Genomic DNA, 18,457 nt, shown 5'->3' on the forward strand with positions numbered 1-18,457 from the left:
TCCTTAGTACATATGCAACACTAAATTGCATGTAATAAGTAAGTAATTTTTCTGGGGAAAATATTATTTGTTTTAAAACATTTACATACTTATATTTACAAATAGTTTCATAAATTATGGTGCTATGTTGATTTTATAAGATTTTATTTGTAATAGAAGAAGAAATAGAAATAATAAGAAATATTTAAGGGCATGAATGCACTTTGAAATAATATTTATTTTATGACAATTTACTCAGAAAATTCAAACCAAAGTGGGCAGGGGTAAGGCATTTTGCTCAGATCTACGAAATGGTGCTAAATATTGCATGAAGTCATTCATAGTGTCCTCTTTTATTTAAATCTCTGCTTTAATTATAGTCATTTTTAATGTTTTTGTTTGCATTTCCTTTAATTCTGCTAGTTTTGCCTATTTTATTAGACTTCAAAAGATTGACTTTTGTTTACATCAATCCTTTTTAAAAATTTTTTTTAAGGCAGGGTCTCATTTTGTTGGCCCGGCTGAAGTGCAGAGTAGCCCAATCATAACTCACTGCAACCTCAATCTTCTGGGCTCCAGGGATCCTTTTGCCTCAGCCTTCTGAGTAGCTAAGACAACAGGTGCGCACCACCACCCCTGGCTAATTTTCAAATTTTTTGTTGAGATATAAGTCTCATTACATTGTCTAGGCTGGTCTCAAACTCCTGGCCTCAAGCAATCTTCCTGCCTCAGCCTCCCAAAGTGCTGGGATTACAGAAATGAGCCACCATGCCTGGCCTCATCAATCCTTTTATCTTTGTTTTATGTTTAACATTTATTCTTCATTATTCCTTCCTTTTTTTTCTCCTGTTCATTTTATAGTTCTTTTACTAACTTAAGTCTGTTGCTCAGATCACAAATTCTTTTATAATATCATATTCATACCTATAAACTTCCTTCTATGAGCATTTTTAGCAGCATCTCACAAGACTTGATGTGTAGTATTTTCATCATCCCTGAATTGCAGGTAATTTACAGTTTTATTATAAATTCATTTTCATCCATGAATTGTGTGTGTGTTAAAACTTTTTTTAAGCATCAAAATGTATTTTTTAATCTTATCTTTCTGCTTTTTATTTCTAACTTAATGCACTGAATTGAAGCATATATGTATAGTTATTCCTGGAAATTTGCCAAGACTTGCTATATAGTCGTAGTTGGTCACTTTTCACAAAATCTCATGCTTTGAAAATTTATATTATGAGATTACTGATGGGAAGGTTCTATATATCTTTCTTAAACTAAGCTTGTTAATTTGAATAAAGGTTATGTATAAACTTTTTCTATATTTTTATTTTTTGTCTGCTTAATAAATACTAATATCTGATTTTTGTTGGGTTTTCTCCCAGTGTGATGGTGATTTATCAATTCCTTCTTTAATTCTGCCCATTAATGCTTCAGATATTTGGGGGAAGGTTATGTATATTATGCATTTATATATTTAGAATCTTACTTGTGAATTTCACATTTTAGTGTTATAGATTGATATTCCTTATCTCTAGTAAGCTCTCTGATAATGATTGTTTTGATTTGAAATTCATTTTCATCTGACATTCTTTATCTCTGGTAACCTCTCTAGTAATTATTCTTTTGAGAATATTCTTTTAAGAATTATTCTTTTGAGAGTCAGTTTTATCTGACTTGACTTTTGATTAGTATTAGTTTGGTGTATTTTTTTCCATCCTTTCCATTTTAACATTTCTGTGTCCTCTTGTAGGCAGCATTTAACTGAATTTATTTATTTTATCAGTTTGGTAATCTCTGATATTTAATTTGCAATTTATTTGTTTATATTTAGTATGATTTGGATTTTTTTCTATCTTCCAATTAGGCAAAAGTTTATCCTGATTTTTCTATGTCACCTTTTGTTTTCTCTTTTATTTTGGTTTATTTTCGAAATTCTGTCTTTTCCCTCTTCTACCAGATTGGAAATTATACATTCTAATTCCATCCTTTTAGCGGCTAATCTTAAAATTTGAACATGCATATTTACCTAAAAGTCTAACCTTGGCTGATATTTCTGTTTTCATGAATAACACAGAAATATTTTAACTTTCCTCATCTTCTCAAATTTTAAATACTATCATTATCCAGTATTTTAGTTTCACCTTCATATTTTACTTTCTTTGCTCACTATTATTTCTTATATTTGAGTACTTTTTTTCTGGATTGAATTCTTCTTCATTCTGTTTTATCCTCCCTTGTAGTTGTTTTGGTAAGATTTTTTTTGGTGGTAAATTCTTACCATTTTTGTTAGTTTGAAAATGTCTTTCACACCTGGCCCTGTAGGATAGATTTGTTGGGTATAAAGTTCTGGTTAGTCAAGTATTTTCTTTCAGTTCTTTGTAGGTAATATTCTACTGATTTTTGGCTTCTAGTTTTGCTATAGAAAAGCCTTTTTTTTTTTTTTGGTTAGTTACTCTGGTGGGAGTAATTACTTTCTTTGGTGCTTTTTCAGTTCCAGAGATGTGTCTAGCTGTGATTTACATTTACCTATTCAGCCTAGGATTTATTGTGCTTTTTAGATTTTTGAACTCAAGTCTTCCATCAGTTTTGGAAAATCCCTACCTATTATTTCTTCAAATATTACTTCTTTTCTCATATCCTCTTCTTTCTCCTTCTAAAACACCTGTTATGGTATATTGGATATCAAATACTATCCTCTATGTCTCTTAGACACTCTTTTTTATTTTTTGTCATTTTGATCTTCTAGGTATTTTCCTTAGCTTTATATTTGAATCCATTAGTTATTCATTTAGCTGTGTCTTATTTGATGCTAAACCTATCTAATAAGATTTTTTTAAAATTTAATGTCTCTATAATGTTTATTTCTAGTATTTGTTGGTTTGTTTTAAATCTTCATAGCCTTTTTGGATAGTAACTTGTTCCTGTGTCAAATTTTTTATGCTTTTTGTGCTTAATTATTTAAAAGAGTAGCCTACATTTATTATTTCAGTTATTTTAATTTATGTGAATCTATTTAATTGTTGCTGCTTCTGATTTTTTCTCATGGTTTTTATTGTTTGCTTGTATGCCTCATAATTTTGATTGTAGGCTTATGTTTGCTAAGAGTTTATTTTATTTTATTTTAAATGACACAGAATTGTACATATTCATATTAATGTGATACTTCAATGCATGTATATATGGGTTAATGATCAAATAAAGGCAATCAGTATATCCATCACTGCAAACATTTATTATTTGTTGTTTGTAGTGAGAATATTCAAAATCCTTTCTTATTTCTGGGCTGTATGTTCCATATTCCATGCCATTGGTCTATGTGTTTGTTTTTTTGCCAATATCATGTTGTTTTCGATACTGTAACTTTGTAGTATATTTTGAAGTCAGGTAGTATGATGCCTCCAGGTTTTTTTTTTTTTGTCTCAAGAATGATTTGGCTAGTCAAGATCTTTTGTCGCTTCATACAAATTTTAGGATTAAAAATTTTTTTTCCATGAAGAATGTTATTGGTATTTTGATAGGGAATGCATTGAATCTATTGATTGTTTAGCGTAGTATGGACATTTTAACAATATTAATTATTCCACTCCATGAACACAGGATATATTTCTGTTTATTTGTGTTCTCTACAATTTCCTTCATCAATGATTTATAGTTTTCAGTATAAAAGATATTTCACCTCTTTGGTTAGATTTATTTTTAGGTATCTCTATTTTTTGGTAGCAATTGTAAATGGAATTGTTTTCTTGATTTCGTTTTTAGCTAGCTCACCATTAGCATATACAAATGCTACTGATTTTTGAATGTTAAATCTGTATCCTTGAACTTTACTAAATTTGTCTATTAGTTCTAACAAGTTTTGGTGCAGTCTTTAGGGTTTTCCATATATATGATCATATGATCTGCAAGCAGGGATAGTTTGACGCCTTCCTTTCCGATTTTGCCTTTATTTCTTTCTCTTGCCTGATTACTCTGGCTAGGACCCCCAGTACTATGTTGAATAGAAGTGGTGAAAGTGGATATCCTTATCCCAGATCTTAGGAGAAAAGCTTTCAACTTTTCCACATTCAATATGATGTTTGTTGTGGGCTTGTCATATATGGACTTTTTAGTGTTGAGGTACATACTTTCTATATCTAATTTGTTGACAGTTCTTATCATGAAGGGATGAATTTTGTCAAATTATTTTTCTTCGTCTATTGAAATGATGATATGGATTTTATCCTTCATTCCGTTAACGTGATGTATCATATTTATTAGTTTGTGTAAATTGAACCATTCTTGCATCCCTGGGATGAATTCCCTTGATCATAGTGGATGATGTTTTTAATGTGCTATTGATTTTTACTAATGGTTTACTAATATTTCATGAGCATTTTTGCATGTATATCAGAGTGACCTGTAGTTTCTTTTTTGGTTGAGTCCTTGTCTGGTTTGGGTGCTAGGGTAATGCTGGCCTTGTAGAATGAGTTTGGATATGTTCTCTCCTGTTTAATTTTCTTGAATAGTTTGAGGAGAATTGGTATTCTTTAAATGTTTGGTAGAATTCATTGATGAAGCCATCAGGTCCTGGGTTTTGTCTTCAATGGGATACTTTTTTTTTTTGAGATGGAGTTGCACTGTGTCACCCAGGCTGGAGTACAGTGGCATGATCTTGGCTCACTGCAACCTCCCAGTCCCGGGTTCAAGTGATTCTCCTGCCTCAGCTTCCCAGGTAGCCGGGATTATAGGCACGCACCACCAAGCCCAGCTAATTTTTGTATTTTTAGTAGAGACAGCGTTTCACCATGTTGGCTGGGCTGGTGTGGAACTCCCAACCTCAGGTGATCTGGCTGCCTCGGCCTGCCAAAGTGCTGGGGTTACAGGCGTGAGCCACAGCACCCGGCCAGGATAGGTTCTGTTACTGATTTAATTTCCTCACTCATTAGCGTTTTCAGATTTTCTATTTCTTCATTGTTCAATCTTGGAAGGTTGCATGTGTCCAGGAATTTATTCTTTTTTTTAGATTATCCAATTTGTTCGTGTAGTATTGTTCACCATAGTCTTTTATAATTCTTTGCATTTCTGTGGCATCTAAAGTTTTGTCAGTTTTATGTTTTCAAACATGATCTTTTCTTTTTATTGATGTTTTGTATTTTTCTGTCTGTATTTCATTTATTTCTGCTTTGTCTTATTTACTTCCTTCTATTAATTTTGGGTTTAATTTGTTCTTGTCCTTTTTTTTTTTTTTTGAGATGGAGTCTCTCTCTGTCTCCCAATTGCCCAAGGTGGAGTGCAGTGGCATGATCTCAGCTCACTGCAACCTCTGTCTCCTTAGTTCAATTGATTCTTTTGCCTCAGCCTCCCAAGTACCTGAGATTACAGGTGTGTACCACCAGGCCCAGTTAATTTTTGTATTTTTAGTAGAGACAGGGTTTCACCATGTTGGCCAGGCTGGTCTTGAACTCCTGACCTCAAGTGATCTGCCTGCCTCGGCCTCCCAAAGTGCTGGGATTACAAGCGTAAGCCACGCTGCCCAGCCTGTTCTTGTTTTTGTAGTTCCTTGAGGTGTGTCATTAGGTTATCATCTTTCACTTACATTTCAACAAATGTAAGCATTTATTGATATAAACTTCCCTTTTAGAACAGCTTTTTCTGTATTCCAAAGACTTTGATATGCTATCTTTCTATTTGTCTCAAGGAATTTTTAAATTTCCCTTTTAATGTCTTCATTGATCCATTGGTTGTTTAGGAGCATATTGTTTAATTTTCATGTATTTGTAAAGTTTCTGAATTTCTTCCTGTTGTTGATTTCTAGTTTTATAACATTGTGGTCAGAAAACATATTTAAAATGATTTTGATCTTTTAAAATTTGTTAAGGCTTGTCTTGTGCCGTTAAGAAAAACGTGTATTCTGCAGTTGTTGGGTGAAATGTTCTGTAAATATCTGTTAGGTCCAATTGGTCTATTGTGTGGTTTAAATCCAATGTTTGTTTATTTTCTGTCTGGATGATCTGTCCATTGCTGAGAGTGGGGTGTTGAAGTTCATGATTATTACTATATAGCAGTCTATCTCTTTCTTTAATCTAATAAATAATTGCTCTTTATATTTGGGTACTCTAGTGTTAGGTGCATACATATTTACAATTTTTTTTTGTTGAATTAACCCATGTATCATTATATAATGATCTTCTTTATGCTTTTTTGTGATTTTTGATTTGAAGTCTATTTTACCTGGTATAAGTGAAGCTACTCCTGGTCTCTTTTAGTTGCCATTTGCATGTGATATCAATTTTTCATCCCTTCACTTTCAGTCTATATGTCTTTACATGTGAAGTGAGTTTCTTATAGACATCATATAGGTGAGTCTTGCGTTTTTTTCTTTCCCCCATTTGGCCACTCCATATCTTTTAATTGGAAAATTTAATCTATTTCCATTCAAGATGATTACTGACAGGTAAGAACTTACTCCTGCCATTTTGTTAACTGTTTTCTAGATACTTTGTTTCTTTCTTCTACTCTTATTGTTTCCCTTTGTGACTTGGTGGTTTTCCACAGTGATAAGCTTTGATTCATTTCTCTTTTTGATTTGTGTATCTGCTGTAATTTTTTTCTTTGTGGTTATTCTGGGCTTATGTAAAAAGAACTTAGAATATTTTAAGCTGATAACAACTTAACTTTGGTCACATACAAATATTCTAGACTTTCCCTTCCCCCATCCACAATTCATAATTTCCTTCAGGTCATTATTTTAAATTCCTTTTCAGGCAATTTATAAATTTCCATTTCTTTAGGGGTCAGTTACTGGAGGATTCTTCTGCTTCTTTGATGGTGTCATGTTTCTTTGCTTTTTCATGTATCTTGTATCCCTGTATTGATATTTGTGCATCTGATGGAATGGTCAACTCTTTTAATTTTATGGAGTGACTTTTGAAGGGAATGACTTTCACCAGCAGATGTGTCTGAGGGTATTGGTTGGGTAGGGTACATTGGCTTTTGCTCTATGTGTGTGCAGTAGTGTAGTCTCTGCAGGTTTTTAAGCTGTAGTCAACTTTATTGATAACCTCTGAAGGCCTTGGTGTGGCTAGTTTGCTGGCTCAGGACAGGTCACCCCTGGAAACAGCACACTTGGCTGGTGAGCACAAGAACAAGTCCACTGTTTAGGTGGGGACCCGCTGTGAGATGCATACATGGCTGGTGAGCATGCAGCAGCCAGTCTGCCAGCTTGGGTTAGGGATTCTCTGGGGGCAGTGTACTTGGCTGGCAAGCATGGGGCTTGGCTTGCCAACTCAGAGTGGAAGTCCCCTGAAAATGACATGCCCAGCTGGTGAGCTTACTGGTGGTATATGCGGACAGGTCTGCCAGCTCAGGTTGGGGCATCCTTAGAAGTAGTGCACCCGACTGTTGAGTGTACCAGGGACATGCAGGGGCTGGTCCACTGGTTTGGGTGGGACTCGCTTTGGAATGGTGCGTTCGCTGGTGAGCATGCTGACTGTGCATGAGGCCAGTTTGGACTTGGTTTCTCTGCTGATCAAGATTGTCTGTTCCTTTGAGGGCAAGGTGCTATATGGGCTTCATGGATGGGGCACTGGATCTAGGCTCTGAGAGACAGGGTTCAGGGTGCTGCAGTCACTAGGATGTGAAAGGTGCAACACCTCCTAGGAGCTTGTTCCCAGGGGGTAGGGAGCTGTAGCAACTCAGCAAGGGAATGGTGTACTACTGCGTGTGAAGGTAGTGTAATGGCAGTGTAGCCTTAGGAATGAAAAGAGATGGTGGCTACTGGCTCCTGGAACAGGATGTACTGTAGTTGTGGCTCTGGTTTCAAAATGGCATCATATAGCTGCAGCTTGAGTCACAGGGATGAGGGGATACAATGTGGGCTCCTTCTCTGGGGCATTGCAGCCATGTGGCTGTCAGGCAGCTCCCTAAACTGGACTCAGGGTCTGTAGAAACTGCAGGATTCTCAGCAACAAAGAGTGCAGATGTCTGTGACATTAATGGGGGCTGCTGGGGCCTCTTGCTTGCCTAGTCCCCACTGGGGATGCATCTCCTTGTTCTGAGCTAATCCTGGCTGGGGAGATGGCGGTGTGGCAGAGGCAGAGTGCTTCATTCTCTTCTCTGTGTGACCCTCACTAAAGGTCTCTTGTCTCACAGGATTTCTGTCTCTCTCCTACTGTATTCCAGTGCGCTCCCTCAAACACTCCAGTTCAAACATACTTTCTTATTTGTTGTTTTGGCTCTTTTTTTTGGTGGGAAGTATGAGCATTGCTTCTCTAGTCGGCTCTCTTGCTTTGCCCTGGCTGGGCTTTTCTATGGAAATCTGTGAGGTATATGCTGAGAGTATGTGCATCAGAAAGTTTTTGCCTTCGTTTCTGTAAAGTATCATAGGGCTTTACCAACCTAGTATTACTTTTTATGTTAATGACTTCACTTGGTGTTTCTTGATTTTTGAATTCTGTGATTTCTCAGCTTTAAATACTCGAGAGCCTTTTCATTTATACCATAAGAAGGCCAGACTTAGGCGAATTTCTTAGCATCATCCTATATTAGTAGGCAGATTCATTTTTGTTGTTCACTTTTTTACTGGAGGTGTTACCTTTGAAGGTGCTCACTTTATGTAAGGTCTCAGTTCCAACACCTGGCTCCTGCAAGATCAGGCTTTGTCTCCAGGTCTTGTATTACCATTACAATATGTTTAATTTTCTGGTTTTATGCCTTTTAGTCTCTTTTTATTAAGCACTGGGATTTCCTTTACTTTTTTTCAAAGCTCTTCTTTGCATGCTGTTTCATATTCTGCACAGTATAACTGGTTTTGTAGTGAGAGGTTTTTCAGGTTATCTAGTCTGCTGTATTACATAAGTTCTATGTAGGAATGCACAAATGTACACATACAGAGAATACACCTCTTAAACTTGAAAAATCTTTTCTATCATAAAAATGTCATGCATATTAAACAACTGTGAAGGAATTGTCAGTGGCTTAATATGTTGATAGATTGACACTGTGTGGGAAACAGCTGAGAATATTAGGGGTTATTTTTATAATGCCACCTCAGGCTTTAATATCAGATTCATAGAAGTGTGTTTAGTTAGTAAGCCATGCAGTGAATTGAGTATATAACTTTATCTACTGGCCAAAAATATGCTATTTTTCCAGAATATAGTTCAGGAAAAAAAGTTTTATCTATTGTAGCAAAAATATAAGAAAATAACAAGCTTTAAAACACATATAAATTGCTGTTTTGTGAGCCTAGATGATGTCCATTAGCAGCAGGATTATGCTGTACTCAAGGATTATAATCACCAAAGGCTTATAAAGGAATGCTTAGTTTTCTTAAATTCTTACTGTCATGGTGAAGCCCTGGTACAATATTTTTGACAAGAAAACAAACACTGAAATGCTGATTAAAATTAGACTGTAAATAATCCCAGTAAGTTGTCCTAAAATGTAAGCGGTACCTCGGATATCAGCCCTCAGGAATATTACAATTGTATTTTTATTATGCAAAATACAGAATAAGTATTCTGCAAGCTAAATCCTTAGAAAAGACTACTAGTATGGAAACGAAATCAAATTCTGTCTTTCTTGGATTTCTTATTATGAAGATATTGAGAAAGTTGATTGGTTTCTGTAACTGCCCTCAAATCTTGTATTCTTAATGAGGCTCACCTTGCCCACCCTCTTTGCATTATTAAATGTAATCTGCAATTCCCCATCACCCCCTCCTTACTGCCTGGTATACCCATTCCACTTAGCCTGCTCTACTTTCTTTCCTATAGCATTTAATCTCTTCTCATATATTACACCATTTATAAGTTTATTATGTGTAGTGTTGTTTGTCTGTCTTCTCCCACTAGAAAGTTAAAATCTACCAAGGGCAGGGATCTTGGTGTGTTTTGTTTACTATTGTATCCCCAATGACTACAGTAGTACCTGTCACATAGTAGGTGTTCAAAAAATGACTTGGGTGTGAACGAATAAGGTTTTATTTACCTGCTTATAAATTAGGGTGATAATTCATGGCCCCTTATTTCTTTTGTGGGTACAAATTAGATATGTATATGCCAAGTATATTGACTTGTCTGAAAGAAAGTTGACATTCATAGGATAATAGCACTTATTATATTTGGGATGTATTAAGTGACTTAGCCTTTAAATGTCTCAAAGTTTCCATCTTAAATCTAAGTCCCTGGCAATTTTACTTACACAATATCTCTTCTATAGCAACAGAACATGTATAACATTCAGAACTTGATTAAAGATCATACCTCATTTTTTTCTTTGAGTTTTGTGATCATAACAATCACAGGGCTGTCTTCCTGCCAAACCATCTGCCAGAAATCATCCACGGTGTTGATCATAGGGCCCTGCGTGGCAATGAAGGCTTTCTCCTTGCCACTGTAGCCCTAGATGGAGTAAAGAGACAAAAATATTGGTTTTTAAGTTCATGCCTTGCAGTGAAAGTTTAGGTGAAAGATCTTCAACGAAATAGCTGGGCTAGTACAAAAGCAACACAGGTTACGGCTTCACTGACTCTGGTACAACAATTTCCATGGGTATTTTGGCAGCAAGTTAAGGATAGCACATGGTATTAAGGGTTGTAATGCCCAGTCCTCAGCAGAGTACCCATATAGAGCACTGTTGCCAGAGACTCACAGTAAAAGGAAAGTCATCCTAAAAGACCCATTAACAATGTTGATTATGACTAAGATAAAAAAACCAAACAAAATGAAATCTTGCTGGTAATCAAGTTAAACCAAGCTTAATCTACTCTAGGAAAAAGAAAATAAAACCAACAATTCCAAACAGGAAGTCACCAGAAAGAAATTTGTACTGATTTACTTACCCTAATATAATTAGCATTAATGTAGGTGCTCAATGAATCGGTTACATTTTTTGGTCTTAAACACACTCTGCTGAGGGGATCTAATGAAGAAAACAAAAAAGAATTTATTAAACAGATTTACTCTTTTTAAAGTTCCTTAGAAAGCCAATAACCAGTAAGTAGAAACCTGTTATGTATTGATTATCTGGTGCATGTCAATGTTTGTCTTTGGTGTCCATTGCTTGATCCATATGTTTATTGAGGGACATTTGGGCCTGTCTTCACTCCTGACATAAAGCTCATCCATAAGCCTAAGCTGATGAGTTTATATTTCAGGCCATTTCTCATCTGTTCCGGTTCTCGACCTCATTTCTCATTTTTGCACCCACTCTTATACTTTGGATCTGGAATTTGTACCAGGTCTCCTCACTCCCATCTCTCTCCCTTCCCTATGGAGGTAAATCAGGCTATACTCTACCAATTATTTATATTTTACTATCTCATCTCATTTAGACCCTCAGGTCTCAACCTCACCTTGTCTGACCATTATGTCCTGGCCAGATCTCCTGATCTTCCGAGATGGATGAGATTAATAATCTATTACGTGCTATCTGTGTGAGGATAGGCAAGCCAGGGGAAGAGGGAGGTTGCAAAGATAAAGATAAACATGATTCATTTCAAGGCTGGGCACAGTGGCTTACGCTGTAATCTCAGCACTTTGGGAGGCTGAGGCAGGAGGATCCCTTGAGCCTGGGGCTTCAAGCCTAGGCAACATAGTGAGACTTCATCTCAAAAAAAAAAAAAAAAAAAAAAAAAAAAATTAGCCAGGCATGGTGGCTTATGTCTGTGGTTCCAGCTACTTGGGAGGCTGAGGCATGAGAATTGCTTGAACCCGAAAGGCCAAGGTTGCAGTGAGCTGAGATTGTGCCACTGCACTCCAGCCTGGACAACAGAGGGAGAGCCTGTCTCAAAAACAAAAACGAAACAAAACAAAACAAAACAAAAAACTATGATTCATTTCAGTGAGTTTTCAGTCTGCTCATAAAATAACAAACAACATACATTTATTGTTTATTAGATGTCAGAGTCTGTTCTCATTGCTTTACAGATATTATATCATTTAATTTTCTTGTAACTTCAATAAAAGTACCTAAGATAATGGGTAAGACTCCTTCCCCATTTTTCAGATAGGAAACTAAGATAGGTTAAATAATTTGCCCATAGGTACACAGCCAAGAAGTAGGTAATGGAGTCAGGCTTTGAATCCACACTAACACTAGAGTACCATTAGCCACTACGCTGTGCTGCAGCTCTCATGTGAAGATAGCCATGTAAACTGACAATTAAAATACAAAATGTTATATCCTAGTGGTTGCTTAGTTACTTTCTTAAAAAACACCAAATTCAATGCTTTTCAGCTTCCTTTCTCAGTGGAGTGTGGTGTAAAAACAGGGGTGCAGCAAAGAAAAACTTCTCCCATTCCCATATTTTTTTAGTAACACACTATCATTGAGCATCTTCTGGGTAAACACAATCTCTTACATTCCCCACCAAAACTGAGACAATCAAAGAGGAGGTGAGGTAGGAAGTACTAGAGGAAGAAAGTTTCATAGAATATATTTAAATGGGAGCTAAAATAATTAAAAATTTAACAGGACTTGGCAAGCCAACATTTGTTTTAAATTTCACTTTATATATAACTGGGGTTAAAGATAATAAAGGCCATAATTAGTTTCAGGAAAAGGCTAACCAGCCCATGAAGACGGTGATGGTTTAAAAATGTAGTCATCCAATTATCTGACACTCCTTCTAAAAGAATGTAGTAGAGACTAATTCCTCTCATCTTGAATGTGGGCAGAAATTAAATAGAATATGGCAGTAGGGATGGTGTGTGACTTGGTCATAAAAGGTATTACAGTTTCCTCCTTGCGCTCTTTCTTGAGTTGCTTGCTCTGGAGGAAGCTAATGACCATATTTTGAGGGCACTCAAGCAGCCCAATGAAGAGAGAAATAGTGGCGAACTGAGGCCTCCAGCTGATAGCATATGAATGAGCCCTCTTAGAAGCAGATCCCTCAGTGCCAGCCAAGTGTTCAGCTGACCAAAGGCTTGGCCAACAACTCAATTGAAATCTCATGAAAGACCTTCAGCCAGACACTCAACTAAGCCACTCCCCAATTCCCGGCACACAGAAATTGTGAGATATAAATGTGTATTGTTTTAAGCCACTAAATTTTGGGGTAATTTGTTCCATAGCAATAAATAGCTAATATAGGGACCAATAAGGAGTCAGTCACAAAACTCTGGAGTGACATCATGGTCACTGTTATTGTCATTGCACTCATTGTTGACTCCTATATGTGTCAGGTAGAGCAGCTAACAGCATTTTATTCATTAGGTCACTTAATTAGTACAATTCTATAAAGTACATACTGTTAACAGTCTCTTTATTTAGATTAGGATATTGCAGCACAGAGAGGTTAAGTAACTCACCCAAGGTCACACAGTAAGAAATGAAGCAGAGAGTTGAAACCAGATTACCAAACTTAGAATTTAACAAGGCCATTATCAAAGATGATGTTGAAAATATATAGTAAAATTTTGCTGATTTGTCACTAGGATATTTGAAATAAAGATATTATATATATGTTATATATAATGTTATATATATATATAACATATAACATATAGTTATATATATAACATGTAAAACATATAGTTTTATATATATGTTATATATATGTTATATATATATAAATAAAACAAGTAATAGGAGCTTCTATCCAACGATGGATAAAGTAGATTTGAGCTATAAGGGATCTGGTTTTGGCAGGAGAAAGTCCCATTCTGCTTAAAGCTTTAGATTGACTTGTGAAGACCAAGATGCTTATCTGATCTTATAGGCCACAGGTAAAATAGCTCCTGATCATGCCATATGGAAGCAATAGAAGTCTAGAAGATGTCAACAAATTCTGGAAATCAGTGGGAAGACCCTTAGGTGACATCCAAGAATCCTGTTGATTGAGGCAGGCTTTCATTCAGTTTGAACCAAAACACTTTGCAAAAGATCCTAGCATGTCCTTTTGGGTGACCTAAAGGAAGTAGGGTGACTACAGAGAAACTTACAGTGGAACAGGTAAGGACTGTTAGAATCAGGATACAACCTAACTATGAACAAGGAATTGTGGTCCTATGCTCATCAGCATGGAAATCTCTTGGGACATGGGCCTTGAACTTATCAAAATTCCTCCTGAAGAGATATGTTGGGGCTACTGGTACTGAAGCAAACTACCCTCTTTAAGGCATCCTGGAAACAAGTCCGATCTCAGTCTTGTCCTTCAGAGGTTTGAAAATGTAGACCCTATGGAGATGGAAGCTAGCACCAAACTTTCAAAAGCACTTCATTTTCCCCCCAAATCTCCTAGAGTCTTAACAGATCTATCTCTACATTTCCTACAATTGTTGGTCAGGGGCAGACTGACCCTCACTTGCACGAGCCATTTTCAATAAGAACCTTGTATCTTATTTTGTATTCATAATGTTGTATTCATTTTTTAAGAGTGCCTTCCAGGGCAAAGTTCTATGACATTGATGTGGGTAAAAATTTCTTGGATATGACCCTGAAAGCACAATGAAAGCAAAAATAGACACAGGGGATTGCATCAAACTAAAAAGCTTCTGCACAGCAAATCCACAGATTGGGAGAAAATATTTATAAATCATACCTTAAGAAGGGGCTAATATCCAAAATATATCAGAAACTCAAACTACTCAATAACAAGAAAATAATCGTATTAGAAAAGGGATAAAGATTTGAATAGACGTTTCTAAAAACAAGACATGCAAATGTCCAACAGATCTACGAAAAAATGTTCCACATCTCAAATCATCAGAGAAATGCAAATTAAAACCACAATATCACTTCATACCTGTTAGAAGGGCTATTATCAAAAAGATAAAAGATAAATGTTGGCAAGGTTGTGAAGAAAAGGGAGCCCTGGTAGGCTGTTGGTGAGAATGTAAATTAGCATAGCCATTTTGGAAAACAGTATGGAGATTCCTCAAAAACTATGAATGAACTACCATATGATCCAGCAATTCCACTTCTGAGTATATATCCAAAGGAACTGAAGTCAGTATGTTGAAGGCATTTCTGCACTCCTATGTTCTTGCAGCACTATTTACAATAGTCAAGGTTTGAAAACAACTGGAGTGTCCATCAACAGATGAATGGATTTGAAAAGTATGGTCTATATACATAATGGAGTTCTATCTGGCCTTTAAAAAGCAGGAAATCCTGTCATTTGTGACAACATAGATAGACTTCACAGATATTATGCTAAATGAAATAAGCCAGGCACAGAGAGACATGATCTTCTTTATGTGTGGAATCTAAAAAAGTTGAACTCATAGAAATAGAGAGTAGAATGGTGGTTACCAAAGGCTAGGTGGGTGGGCTGAATGGGGAAAGGGGAGATGGTGGTCAAAGGATACAAAATTTCAGTTCGGAGAAATAGGTTCTGGTGATCTATTACAGACCATGGTGACTATCGTTTAATAATAATATTATATATTTCAAAATAGCTGAAATAATGGGATTTTAAATGTTCTCACCAAAAAAATAAACAAATATTTGAGGTAATGGATACATTAATATTAGCATGATTTGATCATTCCACAATGTATACGTGTATCAAAACATCACATTTTACCCCATAAATATATACAACTGTTATTTTCAATTAAAAATAAAATAAAACCTAAAGAGTAATCTCCAAATAATATAAGCTTTAGCTCCCCTCCCTTCCAAAAAACTAAATCTACCCTTGTTGGTAAAACCTCTCAGTCTGCATAAAATCTATTACACCCTTTGTAATGTAGAAAGACTTCTGCTAGACTGCTTTTTGTTACCTTATCTTTTTCCTCCAAGGGGTCTTGAACACCTGTGGAGCTGAATTTTAACAATGAGAGTGAAATTATTCCATTGTTTATACATATCTTCCATCAATCCTATTGATCAAAACTTGGCAGATTACAAAATAACAAACAAGGAGGAGAAGCCACAGTGGAGCAAACAACACTTATTGAACACGCTCCACCAAGAATCTCATGGAGGAGGTTCCCTGCTGGGAGCCTTTGGCTATACAGTGCCCTTAAAGGTTCTTGCCAAGCATGCTCAGTGCTGTCTGGCATTTTTCCTGTCAATAGCTGGAGCACACAATAGTACGCATATCCAAATATGTATTTTAAGAGCTAGTCGTCTCCTAGTAGTCACCATCCCTGTCTTTCTTTAGCAATAAGATCCCAATTCTGGCTGAGAACTTGGTAGGATGTAAGGTAAGACTTCCCTTCTTACCACCCCTTGCATTAGTTGCAGCCATGTGACTAAGTTTTCACTTATAGCAGGTGAGAGGAAGTGATGCGTGTGGCTTTTAGATCATGAAATTAAAGTGAGGAGTGATGTTCTCCTTCTACCACTTCTGATTCCATCTTGCTGCCTGGGATGTGGTCATGGTGATCAGGATCTTAGACCCTGCAAAGGTAATACGCTAGGGATGGTGAAGTAACCAGACAGATTAGTCTGGAGATATAACATGGCAAAGCTGCCATATCAACCCTGGCAGGTATACTTGAGAGGGAAAAACATTTTTAAATTATTTAAACCACTGTTATTTGGGTTGTGTTTAATAGTATATGTAAGTTTTCCGGCAAAAATATTTCAGAAAAGAATAGTATTATCACAAAATCAGTTCTGCCTAGGGAGGCATTAATAGAATAGGTACATCCCAAACATCTGGGGTTTGTATATTCAGAAGTCAAATTCAGGGTTTCTTAGAGTTGGAGTTTGCATGTCCAATAATTATCACGATCTATAAAAAATAACGTTTTAGCAACATAACAAAAGGTAATCATCATCTTAGTCTAAAACTAAGCCCTCAGGCCCCATAACATTGCCATTAGAATGCACGCAGTGATTAGTTCAGTCTGGATAGCCCTAAATTGCTTATTGCACTGATTTCCTTTCTTCTGATCTACAACAAACACATGGCCTGGACAGAAGTCTTTTTCACTATTTGGAAGAAGCTGTCTTTAGTTAGCACATGTAGCGGGTTTGTTCACTGACAGCACAAGTATCTGATATTGGTTAGATTCGTTTAGTGCTAGCAACATTGTCTTAAATTCTGAAATCACTTTCCATCAAGAGTTGAAAGACTCTTTGTGGACTAAAGTGTTACGGAAAATGTGAAAATTATTTTTACCATTATTTGCATACATTAATATTACTAATTCATCTCTTTATGATTTCTTTGACCTGGTACACTCTGAGCTTTTTGAAGGCAGGGATGGGGATTTTTCACCATCTTTATAAGATCTAGTGTCTTGCATAGCAGACCTTCAGTGAATGTCTACTGCACTGATTTAAAGATCTATTTTTTTAAAAAAGGTCAGTTCTATGTATCCTTCTCTAGCAATTATTCTATTGCTTTTCTTTTTTAGACAGGCAAACTTCTGAAAGAGTTTATTATACACACACTTTCTCCATGCTCATCTGCAACTCAATCCTCCTCATGTACACTGTGATCTATCCTAACCCTAGCACTGTGCAGAGACTGCCCTTGCTAAGGTCACCACTGACCCTCTTGTTGTTAAGCCCAGTGATCCCATTGTGGTATTTTTGTTCATGTCCTCTCTGAAGCATTCAAAAACTGTTGACTGTATATCCTTTTTTCGAGTTTTCTCTTCCCTTAGATTCTGGGACACAACGTTCTGGTTTTCCTGCTCCCTCTTCGGTGGCCTCTTTCCAATCTCCTGCTCATTTAATCTGCCCCTTTTCATGTTGCTAATTCTAGGATTCAACTTGACCCTCTTTTATCCTCACTTGATACTGCCTTGTTGAGTGACTCATTCATTCCTGTGACTGTATTACGCACATCCTGAGGGCTCTCAAATACATACTTCAGACCAGCCCGGTCTCCTCGTTTATAGTCCAGCTTTTCTATTTATTATTTCCTTCTGAATGGACCACAGGTTTGTGAAACTCCTCATGCCCTTCATGTGTTCCTGACAGCTTTCCGCTGTTGTTTAGGTTAGGTGTGCTGCCACAGCTCTACAGTCCGTGTAGAGTTTCTGTGCATTTGAATGTTAGCATATTCTGCCTGTTCTGTCTCCTAAAATACACTGGGGTCTGTCTTGCCTCTCTGTTTGCATGGCTGTCTTCTTGGACTAGGACTCAAGTATCTCCTGGTCTCCCTGCCTTCAATCTTGCTTTTTTCCAATCCATCCTCCTCATAGCTGTCAAGGTGCTCTGTAAAACAAAATCTGATCACATGATTCCATTGTCTAAATGTCATCCATACTTCCCAATTGCCCATAGCAGTATTTCCCAAAATATTTATTACCTGTAAATCGTTACCTCTATAACATATAGAATTAAACTATATGACTTATAAATTAAGTCATCTTTTACAAAAAGAGGTTAGTACCCAAATAAATATGGGAAACATTGGGTTAAACAAATCTGAACCATATTCTTTTTACTGCAGGACTTCTCAGGGTCTTCAGTATGTTAATGGACCCTGTGAATTTCCAAGAAGGTATTGTATATAATCCTATTTGTCCGTTGGACTCAATTTTATTATACCTACTGTATTTACATACTTAAGTATTGTATT

General features: G+C 36.4%; 1 protein-coding gene across 3 annotated transcripts in view; it reads right to left on the reverse strand.

Moving 5' to 3' along the window:
• Positions 1 to 18,457, reverse strand: part of PTPRR (protein tyrosine phosphatase receptor type R) — a 282,554-nt gene that overhangs the window by 35,366 nt on the left and 228,731 nt on the right. For all 3 annotated transcript variants that reach the window (XM_004053566.5, XM_055357042.2, XM_055357043.1), the window contains 2 exons: positions 10,808 to 10,887; positions 10,230 to 10,367 (listed from right to left, as the gene is read on the reverse strand). In XM_004053566.5, coding sequence (XP_004053614.2) covers positions 10,230 to 10,367; positions 10,808 to 10,887 — 218 coding nt within the window. The remainder of the gene's footprint in view (positions 1 to 10,229; positions 10,368 to 10,807; positions 10,888 to 18,457) is intronic.

This window comes from Gorilla gorilla, chromosome 10 (genome assembly GCF_029281585.2).
Source record: "Gorilla gorilla gorilla isolate KB3781 chromosome 10, NHGRI_mGorGor1-v2.1_pri, whole genome shotgun sequence".
Lineage (NCBI taxonomy): Eukaryota > Metazoa > Chordata > Mammalia > Primates > Hominidae > Gorilla > Gorilla gorilla.